Source organism: Pteropus vampyrus, unplaced genomic scaffold, assembly GCF_000151845.1.
Source record: "Pteropus vampyrus isolate Shadow unplaced genomic scaffold, Pvam_2.0 Scaffold255, whole genome shotgun sequence".
In the NCBI taxonomy this organism is placed as follows: Eukaryota; Metazoa; Chordata; class Mammalia; order Chiroptera; family Pteropodidae; genus Pteropus; species Pteropus vampyrus.
In genome coordinates, this window is record NW_011889036.1 from 166,512 (window position 1) to 180,061 (window position 13,550).

General features: G+C 39.9%; 1 protein-coding gene across 1 annotated transcript in view; it reads left to right on the forward strand.

The window, feature by feature from the left end:
• Positions 1-12,136, forward strand: part of LOC105301928 (mucin-16) — a 142,897-nt gene extending 130,761 nt beyond the window's left edge. Inside the window, exons 46-58 of the mRNA XM_023520274.1 lie at positions 533-598; positions 1,554-1,675; positions 1,770-1,837; positions 1,998-2,170; positions 3,452-3,582; positions 3,935-4,002; positions 4,824-4,972; positions 5,982-6,145; positions 6,478-6,545; positions 8,404-8,570; positions 9,884-9,925; positions 10,125-10,204; positions 11,998-12,136. Coding sequence (XP_023376042.1) covers positions 533-598; positions 1,554-1,675; positions 1,770-1,837; positions 1,998-2,170; positions 3,452-3,582; positions 3,935-4,002; positions 4,824-4,972; positions 5,982-6,145; positions 6,478-6,545; positions 8,404-8,570; positions 9,884-9,925; positions 10,125-10,204; positions 11,998-12,048 — 1,349 coding nt within the window. The 3' untranslated portion in view covers positions 12,049-12,136. The remainder of the gene's footprint in view (positions 1-532; positions 599-1,553; positions 1,676-1,769; positions 1,838-1,997; positions 2,171-3,451; positions 3,583-3,934; positions 4,003-4,823; positions 4,973-5,981; positions 6,146-6,477; positions 6,546-8,403; positions 8,571-9,883; positions 9,926-10,124; positions 10,205-11,997) is intronic.
• Positions 12,137-13,550: the final 1,414 nt, after the last annotated feature.

Below are 13,550 nucleotides of genomic sequence, written 5' to 3' on the forward strand. Positions count from 1 at the left end.
TCCTTCCTTCCTTCCATTCAACCATCCTGCTTATTCACCTGTTTGTTCTTCCATCTATCTCTCCAACTTTTCTTCCTTGTATTTATTTTTCTCTTTTTGACCATTTGTCTATCCTTCTGATCATTTATCCATTTTCTTCCCCTACTTCTGTCCTTCCTTCCTTCTTTCCTTCCACTCCACCAATGTCTCTTCCTTGTCTTTATTCCTCTTGCTTTTTCTTGGACCCTGGATTTGTCCATTCTTCCTCTATCTATCCAGGTATCCCCTTTGTCCATTTTTCTGCCAACCCATCTATCTGTAATCTTTGTTCATTCTCTCTCTTATTTACCCACTCTCACTCTCTTGAATTCATTTCATTTATAGGTTTGCTCATCCCTCTGCTCACATAATCACTCCTTTCCTCACTTTCATTTATGATATACCTGTGAATGCTTGTTCTGGGACAACCACTGCTGGAGCCCAGGAGAGCTTGATGTGTTTCTACCACTCTGTGGGGGGCTCTCTCCCTCTCTGATGACTGCCATTTTCACAGATCCTGAGCTGGCCACCACATTCCTGCCTGCTTTATCATCTCCTGTGCAGTCAGAAGCAACCACAGGTATTTGAGGGGCCCCTTTTCCTTCCTAAGAGAAGCTCTCAAGCCCCACACCTCCACCTACCAATTGTCACACAGGGACTGGTAATCTAGGATGTGAAATCCTGGTTTTAGGGCAATTACCTTGATCACAGAGATTATAACAACAGTTCAGTTTAATGCCTGCCTTCATGGAGACCCCAATCTTGTGAGATTAAAAGACAATTATAATGTGATGTGGGATGTTTGGGGAAGAGTCATTTGGAATAATTTAGAGGGGAAGAGCTTTCTGGTGAAATTTAACCCAAACAGAACCTTTAAGAATGAGTAGGAGTGCTCTAGGCAAATAGAGCCTGGAAAGGGTATCCCCTGACAGAGGAGATTCCATGAGCAAAAGGTCAGTAGACAGAAATAGCATAGTGTATAAAGAGAATTGAGAGGGATTTGGTTTTCCTGAAGTATAAATCTTAATATATAGTAGATCACTAAATGAAACTGAGAGGCTGGCAGGAACCAGATTGGGGAGGAACTTGGGAGCCAGGAAAAGAAGCTTGAACTTAATGCTAAACACCATATTGAGCCATGGATGACATAGAACAGTGGTGACCATAGTGAGATTTTGATTTCAGAAGATTTCTTCTAGTATTTAATATAGGAAACATACTTTAAACAGGGTGTCCAGTGAGCTTGCTGGAATATTCTTCCAGCTGAAATAAAATAAGAACTGGGTTGGGAGACGGATTGAGAGAGGGGATGTATGTGAGGACCATTCTTCATGTAGAATTAGGAATTAGTGTTACTTGGAAGTGAGGGAGGAGGAGCTGATGCTTTTGGATATGATGGTTTTGACTTGGATGATAATACTGGTGGTTTGTGGAGCCACTGGAAAAGAAGACAACAGATTATCATGAATGTAGGGCTCTATTCTGGTCTCAGGCCAGCTCTCAGTAACTGCCATCTCTCCCCTCCTCTTCTTAAGCTCTACTGTACAGCCTGGAAAACCTCACACTTAACTTTACCATCTCCAATCTCCAGTATTCAACAGACATGAGCAATGGCTCACCCATGTTCAACCACACTGAGAAGGTCCTGCAGCTCCTGGTGAGACCCAGGTCCCAGCAGCTCCTGGGGGGATAAATACCACCCAATCCCTCACTCAACCTTCCTGCTCATCTTCTTCCTCCTTCCTCTCCAGCTTAGATCCTTATTTAAGAAGAGCATTCTGGGCCCCTACTACTTGGGTTGCAAATTGATTTCCCTCAGGTAAGACTCTTTCCTGAGCATTTGACAGTAATGGCCACTTTTGGTGACCATTCTCTTTTCAGTCCTCCCACTTGCTTCACATTTGCTCCTCCCTCTTTCTAGGAGGAGCACCTGAGATTTCAGGATCTCTCTCTAGAGTTCTACATGCCTTTCTCCCTAGGCCTGAGAAGAATGGAGCAGCCACCAGTGTGGATGCTGTCTGCACCTACCACTCTGACCCCTTGGATCATGGGCTAGACAGAGACCAACTTTACTGGGAGCTGAGCCAGCTGACTCATAGTGTTACCCAAATGGGCCCCTACACCCTGGTCAAGGACAGCCTCCTTGTCAATGGTGAGTGTTTATGCTGAACTTGGATTCACAGCAATCAGTACACATCTTTGTTCTATTTTATTTCCTCTTTAAGAAATCAGTTTAAGTTCTGGCCAGGGAACACCCTCCCCAACCTTCACAAAGAGGGTCTTTCCTGTTATTTCAGTAAATAATGTAGTATTCTTTGACCAAATTAATGTAATGAATTTTAATTCAAAACCGAAAATGACAGACATGTGGGAACTCTTGAGACAGGGTTTCTTCTATGCAAGGTTCTGCTGTGCCAGTGGTTCTTACCCAGGGGCAATTCTACTCTCTTCCCAGGAGACTCTTGGCAATGTCTAGAAAAATTTTTGTCATCTAGTAGACAGAGGCTAGGGATGTTGTTAATATTCTTTAATGCACAGGAGAACCCCACCACCAAAAATTATATAGCCCCATCAGTAATTGCTCATCAGTAATTCTGATGAGAAAGCCTGCTGTACATGGTCCCATGGTCCCTCTATGAGCACCAAACAGACACTACACTCTACTGTAATTACTTGTTTAATTACCCAACTCTGTAAAATCAGATTTTGTCTAGTGTGGCACTAGATCCTCAGTTCTTCATATGTCAGCACATTGTAGTACCCAAATGAATGAGTGAATGAGTGAACACATGAAGGATGAGTACTCAGCCCCTCATATTTGGGAATCTGCTGCAGTTCGTATTCATTCATTTAACAAACACACATGTGTGACCATTCTGCCCCAAATCTTGTGCTGGGTACAGAGATAGAAGACAGGTTCTGTCCCTGAAAAACTCATAGCCAAGTGAACTAAAGATCACTTAGGGACAGAAAAATTGCATCAACACTAATTAACCAGCTGCTCTGGGAGCAGGGGTGCAGGACAAGTCAAGGAGAGCTTCCTGAAAAGAAATAGTATGTGACCAGAACTGTGCTAGGCACTGGCACATGACAAGAACAAGATGGGATAGGCAGGTCCCTGCTCTCCTGGAGCTCCCTCTCATTAGGCTTCTGAAGCATGAATAGGAGTTTTCCAGGAAAAGAAGAGGGTAGAAGAACATTGCAGGAAGTGGTAACTGCACAAAACACCAGCATAAAATCTTGGCTTAGGACAATTCCTGTAAAATTCAAGTTTTCTCCCTCTTTGAATGACTTTCCATTTTGGAGTCCCCACAGCCCCCAGGGTATGGGCTTGATTTGGGCTAATTCTAACTGCAGGCAGGGGCCCCTTGAGACACCATGTGATAAAAGCTGAGCATCTCCTCCTGTCTTTTCTTCCTCTCTGTGGCCCCAGGCTATGCCCCGCAGAGTTTGTCTATCCAGAGCAAGTACCAGCTAAATTTCCGCATCATCAACTGGAACCTCAGCAACCCAGACCCCACGTCCTCAGAGTACACTGCCCTGCTGAGGGACATCCAGGACAAGGTAGGGTCACTCTCACCCTTCCCATCTCTTTGTGCCCTGAGTACCACTCTTATTCCTCTGTTTAACTTACATTTATTAAGTGATTGTTTCAACTCTTAACTTTACCTACATATTCTGGGTTCTCTCAGTTTCCCTAGGCAGTGCTGTGGCTGCCTTCCTCATTTTCCAGATGAGCAAACTGAGGCTCAGAAAGAGAAGTGGCATGCCTAAGGTCACACAGTGTGTTGGGGGCAGAGCCAGAATTTGAACTCAGATCTCTTTTGCTTTAAGGCCTATATTCTTTCACCAGTTCTGGGAGCTACCTCCAGCCGCAAGAGATCGCCATCTCACTCACACTCTCCTCTTAATTTAGGTCACCAAACTCTACAGGGGGAGCCAGCTAGGAGATGTATTCCTCGCCTGCCTGGTTACTGACTTGAAGTAAGTTGAGGAGATTGTAAGCATTGAGTTGGTGGCTTGTGGCTCCGAGCTCTCATGGCACATCTTTGATCTGAAAGGACTGACACTGTGACTATTCCCCCCACATCCCTGTCAGCTAATCCTACCATCTCCTTCCATAGGTTTTCAGGGGTGGGAAAAAGATTAATTTCATGGAGCCACCAATTCTCAGCATCCATCACCTTCTTCTCTTGTGGGTGCTTTCAACTAATATCAGCCCAATAATAACATTTACCATGGCCAGGCTCCCTGCTGAGCATTTTCATGCATTATCATCTCATTTAATTCTCACAACAGCTAGATGAAGTGTATACAGTGATTGTCTCCACTGTTCGGATGGGAAAACTGAGGCTCAGAGAAGTGAAGTGAACAGCCCAAGAACTGTCAAGTTGTGTTTGAACACAGGTTTCTGAGGGACTAGTGGAGGAACTAGGCCATCTACACTGGGGAGGAGGATCATGAGGCACATTGTTTTGAATACTGAAGTTTGAACTTCAGTTCTTCTGTCTTTAACATGAGAATAATTATAATAACCTTCCATCAGAGTGATGGTGAAGGAATGTGTAAGTCACTTCTTAGAGGTGCTCAATAGATATTCATGATTGTTACTGTTGTTGTTTCTATTCCCAACTCCTGGAAACCTTCCTTTTTGATCAGGATTTCTTCTCTATTTCAAGAAAAGAGGCAGCCAGATAATCAATCCCTCACTGCTTGCTCCTAGGTCTTCGACTCTATAAAGCAAGAACTCAGAAGACTCTTCTAGTATTGGATGCTGGCTGAATTATTGTGGTATTTGTCTCTAGGTTGGACCCCATATTGGTCACCATCCAGGAATTGTTTTCCTCCAGTATGGACCCAAACATGGTGAAGCAAGTCTTTCTAGACAAGACCCTGAATGCTTCATCCCACTGGCTGGGTTCTACCTACCACTTGGTGGATATTCATGTAACAGGTAAAGATAGGAGGCTAGTTTCGTGGCTTGAATAGATGGGGTTGTGAGGAAGAATGGAATGGAATAGACATAGGCTCTGGAGAGAAAAGCAGTGCTACTTGGAGGCCCATGTTGATGACCCATGTTCATGGCAGTGGGTCATTTAACAGGAGGCAGGAAGAGAACATGCAGCAATTATCCTCAAAGGAATATTTATTTTTGCACATATATTTTTCCAGCCCAAAAGATGGAGAATCCTGTACTGCCCTCTTAGACCCTCTATTTGTGAGTCATGCATTCATTCATTTATTCAACAAATATTTAATGCAAATGAATACTGATGATACATTATGAAAATTCCTACAAGGAGATTTCAAGAGCCTGTGAGAATCTTAAGGAGGGACACACATCACTTTCTTAAAATGTTTGCATAAGGAAGTGATGAAGAAACAGGGATGTAATGGAAAACATGACCTAGCCTGAGATGGATAGTTTTGCTACATATATCTTTAACCTAGAAGATAGGAAGTACAGGGCATATGCTTTGACATGGGAGAAGTTACTGAGGCTAAAGAGGTGGGCGTACTATCTTGGGTACTGGAATGATTTATAGAGGAACACAACACACTCAGAGTTCTGCTTTCAAAAGCTCATCTTCTGGGTGCTACACAGAAATGGATTGGCAGAGGGGAAGAAGACCAGAGGAAGTAAGACATATCAGGAACCTAGGTTAGCGAAGGTATGTAACAGAAGCCTACTGGGATGGTCAGTACCTACATTTGCCAGCTATGCCCCAGAGAGGCCCAGTCTTCTCTCTTTAACATCTTAGTAAACTCTCACAATGCTTGATGGAAAGAGGGTTGATCAGGTAGTCAGATGAATAGATTCAAAGTGGGTAGATGGATGGAAGAGATTCTGTATCCCACCTTTAAAAACTTCAAGTCACATTACCAGAAATAAGTAGACTGGATTGAATAACCTCTTTGCTAAAACCTTGCTCAGAGGTTTTATACTTTTTTTTTTATTCTAGAAATGGAGCCATTAGTTCATCTGCTGACAGACAAGCCAACAAGCAGTCCCAGTCCCCAGCATTTCCAGCTGAATTTCACTGTCACCAACCTACTCTATTTCCAGGACATAGCCCAGCCAGGCACCACCAAACATCAACGGAACAAGAGAAATATTGAGGATGTGGTGAGAATGGAATTGTGTCCACTCTGTTTTCATGTAGAGAATGACCTATGGATGCTAAGTAGTCCAATAGTGACTTTTCATAACAATTCATGAATACAGATTCTTAATCCTGTTTTACAAATTAAGAGATAGTCACAGAAAGTTTCAGTAGCTATCCCAGGGTCATGTAGCTAAGTCATACCCTAGAACAAAGAATTTTTTGGTACACATACCTGGGTTAGTGTTTGTTGAGACAAGAAAATATAGATGGAGAAGTTTTCTCAGTGCCTGAGAATTCTCTGAGGCCACCTAGCCTAGGATTCTGATGAAAGAAACATTACCATGTCTTTCAGCTCAACCAGCTCTTTCGAAACAGCAGCATCAAGAGTTATTTTTCAGACTGTCAAGTTTTAGTATTCAGGTAAGTTCCAAAACAGGACTTAATGACTTTATAAACTTCTTTTTAATAAAGGAGACACTGCCTTCTTTAAGTAATATTATGCCGATGTTATAATCACTCATTTCCTAGCTGTTATGGAAGAGAGCACTAGGTATATAGAGCTGTTACTTAAAAAAAAACTTTTTCCAGTGAGCATAACTGGCTTAAAAACTCAAGAAAGCTTTGTAAACCTCAGCAGAGATGGAGGTGTCTGGTGCCTTAAGAAATCAGTTCCTGAGTTCATGATCAATGCAAGATGAGGAGCTATCACAAGATGACTCAAAATCCAGCAGTCTAATCATGCTGTCCAGTAGTGTAACCCCTAACTTCTGCACTTAAACACTTTTATACACATCTTGAGATATTATTCAAATATCATATGTGTGTGTTTGTGTTTATTAGGATTTTCTATATACGATATCATGTAATCTGCAAAAGAAAATAGTTTCCTTTCCAGTCTGGATGTCTTATTTCTTTTTCTTGCCAAATTGTCCTTACTAGAACTTCTAGTAAAATGTGATTCACAAATGAGGTAAAGGCAGACATCATTGTTTTGTTCCTGGTCTTAGAGGATATTTTTCTGTGTTTCACCATTGACTATAATGTTAGCTATGAGATTTTCTTGGATGCTATTTATCAGGTTGAGAAGGATTCTTTTCATCTCCAATTTGTTGAGTGTTTTGTTTTTTCAATCATGAAAGATGTATCTTGTGAAATTCTTTTTTGTAGGTATATGTTAAGATAATGTGGTATTTGTTCTATTATTCTGATGAATAACATTAATCAATTTTTTAAGTATATTAAGCCATGAAAGAGCAATTAGGGGGCTCATTTTAAAAACTATATAAATGTCTAACCAATGTACTATACACTTGAAACTAAAAATAAAATTAAAAATATAAATATATTAAGCCAAATATTCAGATAAAAATGAGTGATTAAGATCTTTTCAAGTCTTTCCCGGGCATGCACACAACCCTGAACACTTGTGGCCTTCTAAATTCCGAATACATTGAAGATTTTCAAAATCTACTATGAATATCTCATTCTCTAATTTTTCTTTTAAGTTTTTGGCCCACTTCTTACCTGCTTCAACTGATATTGCTCCCTCATGCAACTACAATGCAAAACAGTTACTGCTGATTATTTTTGTCAAGTTCCCTGAGGACAGGCTTTCCTCAAGGAGCAAGCTCTGAGTCAAATAAAGATAAGCCCTGAAAATGGGAATATTTCTAGGAGTTGCTAGACAGATCAAATAAAAACAAATTGAAATGCATTTTTTTGGGAACTCCAAACCAACTATGGCTACTTGGCTGCTGTTTTTCACAGTTACCATGGTTCTGAGACTGATGGTTTTCAAAGTAACTGAGGACATTGTAAGAGCAGAATGGGAATAGTGCAAGTTATAATGCCACAATGCTTACTCCTTTTACCATAATTCAGCCATTTTTTCTAACTAAACACTCTTCAGATTGTTACAAACCTTTGGTTCATTTCTAGACTTTTCAAAAATTGATTTTGACCATTTTATTCTGTTTTCATTGTTTATGTGGATTTTCAGAAGTCCTTACTCCAACATTTCAAAAGAACCCTGTAGCTCTTTTATTTATAAATTAATTACATTATAGTAAATTACACGAGCAATTCAGTTTCTCACTCACATACACTTACCACATTTTAAATGCTCAATAAAAACATGGCTAATAAGACTGTATTGGATAATGCAGTCACAAATGTTTACATCATTGCAGAAAGCTCTCTTGGACAGAAACTGGAAGCAGGAAAGCTAGAGGCAGGGTAGAATTCCAGATACCCCTGTTTATCCTTTGTGTCTTTCCAGGTCTGTCCCCCCCAGCAACCACACTGGGGTAGACTCCCAGTGCAACTTCTCACCATTGGCACAGAAAATGGATAGAGTTGCCATCTATGAAGAATTCCTGCGGCTGACCCAGAATGGCACCCAGCTGCAGAACTTTACCCTGGACAGGAGCAGTGTCCTAGTGGATGGTAAGTCTTATTGGTCATTGGGGCAGGAGTGCGATGAGGTCCAACTTCCACACCTGGGGCCTGTCCTGGGATTATGAAGGCCGGAACATTGAACTTTTTCAGGCTGGCAGGAGGTGGCACAGTCCCCAGGATTTACCTACTTTTCTTCTCTGGACTTCTGTTTCCTTATCTCTGTACTGAAAGCCACTTGGCCAGGTGGTCAGTGAGGGCCTCCAAACAGCAAACTATGTGTAAGCCAGCCTTGAAAGGTGTGGTGAGATAGATCACTTTTCTGATTCACAGGCTGTATAAAAACAGGCAATGGGCCTGACCTGGCCCACAGCTGTATATACTCTAGATCATTACCATCCAATAGAACTTCTTAGGATGAAAAAAATGTTTTCTATCTGTGCCGTCCAGTGCATTAGCCACATGTAACTATTAAGTATCTGATGTATGGCTAATGTGACTAATTTTTATCATTAGTGATTTTTAATGTAACTGAGGTACCAGATTTTAAATTTTATTTTATTAAAATTAATCTTAATTTAAGAAGTTCCTCTGCTAGCTCCATATTGGACATCACATCTTAAAAAGTTGGATGGGGAGAAGATGTAGAAATAGGAAACCTGCAACCCTCCTCCCATTCCCAATAGGTGCTATGTGTCTTTACCCTCATGTAGTTTATGTTGTAGTTGGGAATGACAAAAATAGGCAGTTGTCAATTTTAAATTATTTGATGTGAACCAATTCTTATTTGGGAGTAATGATCAGAGAAGCTTTCTTGGAGGAAATTATTTTATAGGCAAATCCTAGAAAATTGTATTAATTTATAAAGGTAAAGGAGAGGGGTGAATGTGTTTCTAGGCAGAAAAGAGAGATTTTGAGTGGGAATTTACATATTTAGAGAGATCCCGTGGGTTTGCCAACTGTGATGATCCATTCTCTCCGTGACCCTCATAAGATAGTCCAGCCTATTTTCAGTCCTCTGTGCAGAGGTATGAATTTGATTTAATGCTCTTTTGTGTACTAATGGCCTTGGGTTATCTAGCAAAGTATCCTCATTTCTTAGAGATGCACACTGAAATGAGGTGAAACATTATGATATCTATTTTACTTTAATATTTCAGTGAAAATATGGGATGAAGCAAAAGTGCCAAGAGTCAATAATTTATGCATTTGATGAAATATAATTTCAATTGGTTGAAATATTTATTGCTAAATCTAGACGATAGATGGTTATGATGTTGTTCTATTTTTCTTTGTATTTGAAAATATTTTATTGAAAAGAGTACAACACACTCACGTGCATTCTTCATTTTATTCACTTTCAGGGTATTCTCCAAACAGACCTAATGCCTTGACTAAGAATTCTGGTAAGCCTCATAGCAACTTCAGCCTAGGGAGGGAAGAGCTTGTTGCTGTGACTCATTTAAGAGAATCATGCACAAAAGAACTTGGATGATAATGACAGTTGGCCTACCTATGTCAAGGACTGTTGAGGCACAGCGAGGGGACAGCAGGAGCACTGTAGGAATGATGGGAAGTTGCTCACCCCAGCACTTGTCTCCCCAGATTTCCCCTTCTGGGGCATCATCCTCATCTGCTTGGCGGGATTCCTGGTTCTCATCACATGCCTGATTTGCTGTTTTCTGGTAAGCAAAGAAGTGATACTTGTCTTTTTGCTATTGGGCCATAAGAGTGATTTTATATATAGCCATGCACTGCAGAACAATATTTTGGTCAATGATAAATGGCATATATGATGGTGGTTTCATAAGATTATGATGGAGCTGAAAAATTCCTATCACCTAGTGACATTGTAAGCATGGTAAGGTCATAGCAAAAACACATTACTCACATGTTTGTGGTAATACTGGTGTAAACAAACCTACTGCACTGCCAGTCACATAAAAGTATAGCATAGACGATTCTGTATAGTGCATAGTACTTGATAATGATAATAAATAACTGTTACTGGTTATGTATTTACTATATCATACTTTTTATCATTACCTTAGAATGTAGTCTTTCTACTGATAGAAAAATGTTTGCTGTAAAACAGTATGCTGTGTTATGCTGGCAGCAAACTCATACATTTCATGTTGATTTCATCTCACGATTGCATCATTTTCCCTTGTGCTTGATTTAATCGCATGGTGTACAGACTTGTAACCTTGGAGAAACAGGCTACACCATATAGCCTACATGTGTAGGTTTATATTAGTGCATTCCATGATGTTCACACAATGACGAAATCACCTAAAGACACATTTTCAGAACACATCCTTGTTATGTGGTACATGACTTATTATAAATACAAGTCCTCTGATGGGCATATGTTTTGTAAATATTTTTCGCAGTCTGCGTGGGCTTGCATGTTTCTTTTCTCAACAGTAGTCATTATTGAAAGTCACAAGTCTATCATAGTGGTAGAGGTACCACTACATATGAGAATGGCTCAAATTTAAAAAGACCCATTATAACAAATGTTGGTGAATATGTGAAGCAACTGGAACTCTTACATAGTGCTAGTGAAAAGTAGCTTGGCTGTTTACACTTACCAAGCCATTCTACTGCTAGAAATTTATCCAAGGGAAATAAAAACACATGCCTATACAAAGAGATTTGTACACAAATGTTTATAATAGGTTTGTTTGTACTAGCCCCAAGTGGAAAACAACCCAGATGTTCAACAGGTGAATAGATAAACAAACTGTAGTATATCCCCACAATGAAATATTATTTATCAATAAAAAGGGAAGAATTATTAACACATATAATGACATGCATAAACCTCAAAATAATTATGCTGTGTGAAAGATGACAAAGAAGATCATCTTTACTGTATCATTCCATTTATAAACAAATTCTAGAAAATACTAGCTAATCTATAGGGACAGAAATCAGTTTAGTGGTTGCCTGGGAATAAGAATGTGTCTGCAGATTGCAGGGAAGGAGGAATTACATAGGAGCGTGAGGACACTTTCAGGGATAATGGACATTCCAAGGATGGGTACACTATCCTTGAGGTGATGGTTCAATAAGTTATAATGTTATAGTAAAAACTTACCAAAGCATTTACTTTAAATGTATGCAGTTTATTGTATGCCAGTTTACCTCAAATAAGCTAGAGCATGTGATGGGGAGAAGAGAGGAGAGGAGAGGAGGAGGAAAGAGAGAATGAGAGAGAGAGAGAGAGAAATATAATGAAGGGGTTATCAGAGGAAAAATGGTAGAATAAATGAAAGTGAAAAGGGGGAGAGAAAAACAAAGAGCTGGAAGAGAAAAAAAGAAAAGAAACAGAAGGACTGAGGGAGAAAATTAAATAAAAAAAAGGAGAGGGACATGTCTGGTCTCTGTGGCTTTGGCCATCTTTTTGCCTTGTAGTCTCTCATACTTGCACAGCTCAACAGTCCATCCTGAGGCCCCCTCTTCACCTTTACAGGTCACCATGTGCCTACGGAAGAAGGAGGAAGACTATGAGATTCAGTTATGATGTCTGGGCTATTGTGTGCCACACCTAGACCTGAGAAAGCTGCAATGACTAGATCTGCCTGAGGCTCTCTTTGCCCAGTCAGACTCCAAAGAAGGTTGACTGGATTAGAAATAAATCACATTTGTTGAACACAGTCTCTGGTCCCTTCTTCACATGTCCCTTTGGTTTATGAGGGACTAGTATAAAAGTTATTTTCTTTCATTAAGTTCTGAAAGGCAACTGCAAGTTGTGTCTTGTGGTTTCACATCATTTTATCCCACAGAAATACCAGAATAGGTGAAAATGGCACAGAAATTGCCATGATCTAAAATCATATCTTCATCAGTGTGAGATTTTTTTCTCTTAGGAAACTGCAACACATCTCTCCTGATTTGTGTCAACCATCATGCCCATATCTGTTCCTACATTTTTCTCCACCTCCAAAGCCATGGTAATCTCAAGTTTCCCTTATACTACTTTATTCTCTGAAGTTCAGATTCACCAGGACTTCCAGATCAATCTGTCTCAATGTCACCTCTTTCTTCATGGGTCCTCCAATATAAAAAAATAGGCCAAAATGGAAAGAGCGGATCAGACATGACTCTGCAATCATCCCTGGGACTTGGGAGCTGAAATGACTAGGTATCTAGGTATCTAGGAAGACTGAATCTAGAGCAATACTGAGAATCTAGAATGTTTGTATGTAAAAATGAATAAAACTCAGGGAATATCTGAGGGAAAAGAGTCTTTCAAAAATATTTCTCTGCACAGAATACAACAAGACAGTTATAACAGACCTTCCCCAATAAGCAGCTCAAAGCATCAGAGGCACAAGGCTGGCTGTGCTGTCCTACCTTGGATTTCCATGAACAGATTGTATAATCTGTATGTATTTTGCAGATGACCACAGCTGAAGATATCCAAGGGCTAAGAATTAAAGTCCCAGTAATGCCAACTATCCAAGTTTTTTTGGTGTGAACTTCCTCTCCTCAGTCTTAAGCAGTCATTTTCTGAGAATGCACTTTTTTAAAATTATAATAATAATAACAACAACAACTGTCTTTATTGACAACCTTACATCTGCTAAGCAACTTGATTAGCAAGCTCTGCATGCATCTTCTTTTATACTCATCATCCTTAGTGCTTTATTCCCATAAAGATATGAAAGCTCTGAAATATTAAATAACAAGAGGAAAAATAAATAAGAAACTAAATTAAACACCTAGCAAAGCTATCTGTATAAGAAAAAGATAAAGACATTTTCTAACATACAGACAAGATCAAAGTTGACCTCTTCTAGGCCTTTAGTAAAAAAATCAGTAAATAATGTACATCAATAAAAAGAAATGTGAGCACAGAAAACCGTAACAAAAGTCATGAGGAAAAGAAAAAAAAATAAGTGTATATAGGATATTGGAGGGAAGATTACAACCTAGGTAAAAGCAGGGTTCGTCACCTCCCAGGTCCGCATTGAAATTACAACCAAATTATAAAGTAATTGATGTGGAGAATCACCTGAAGTC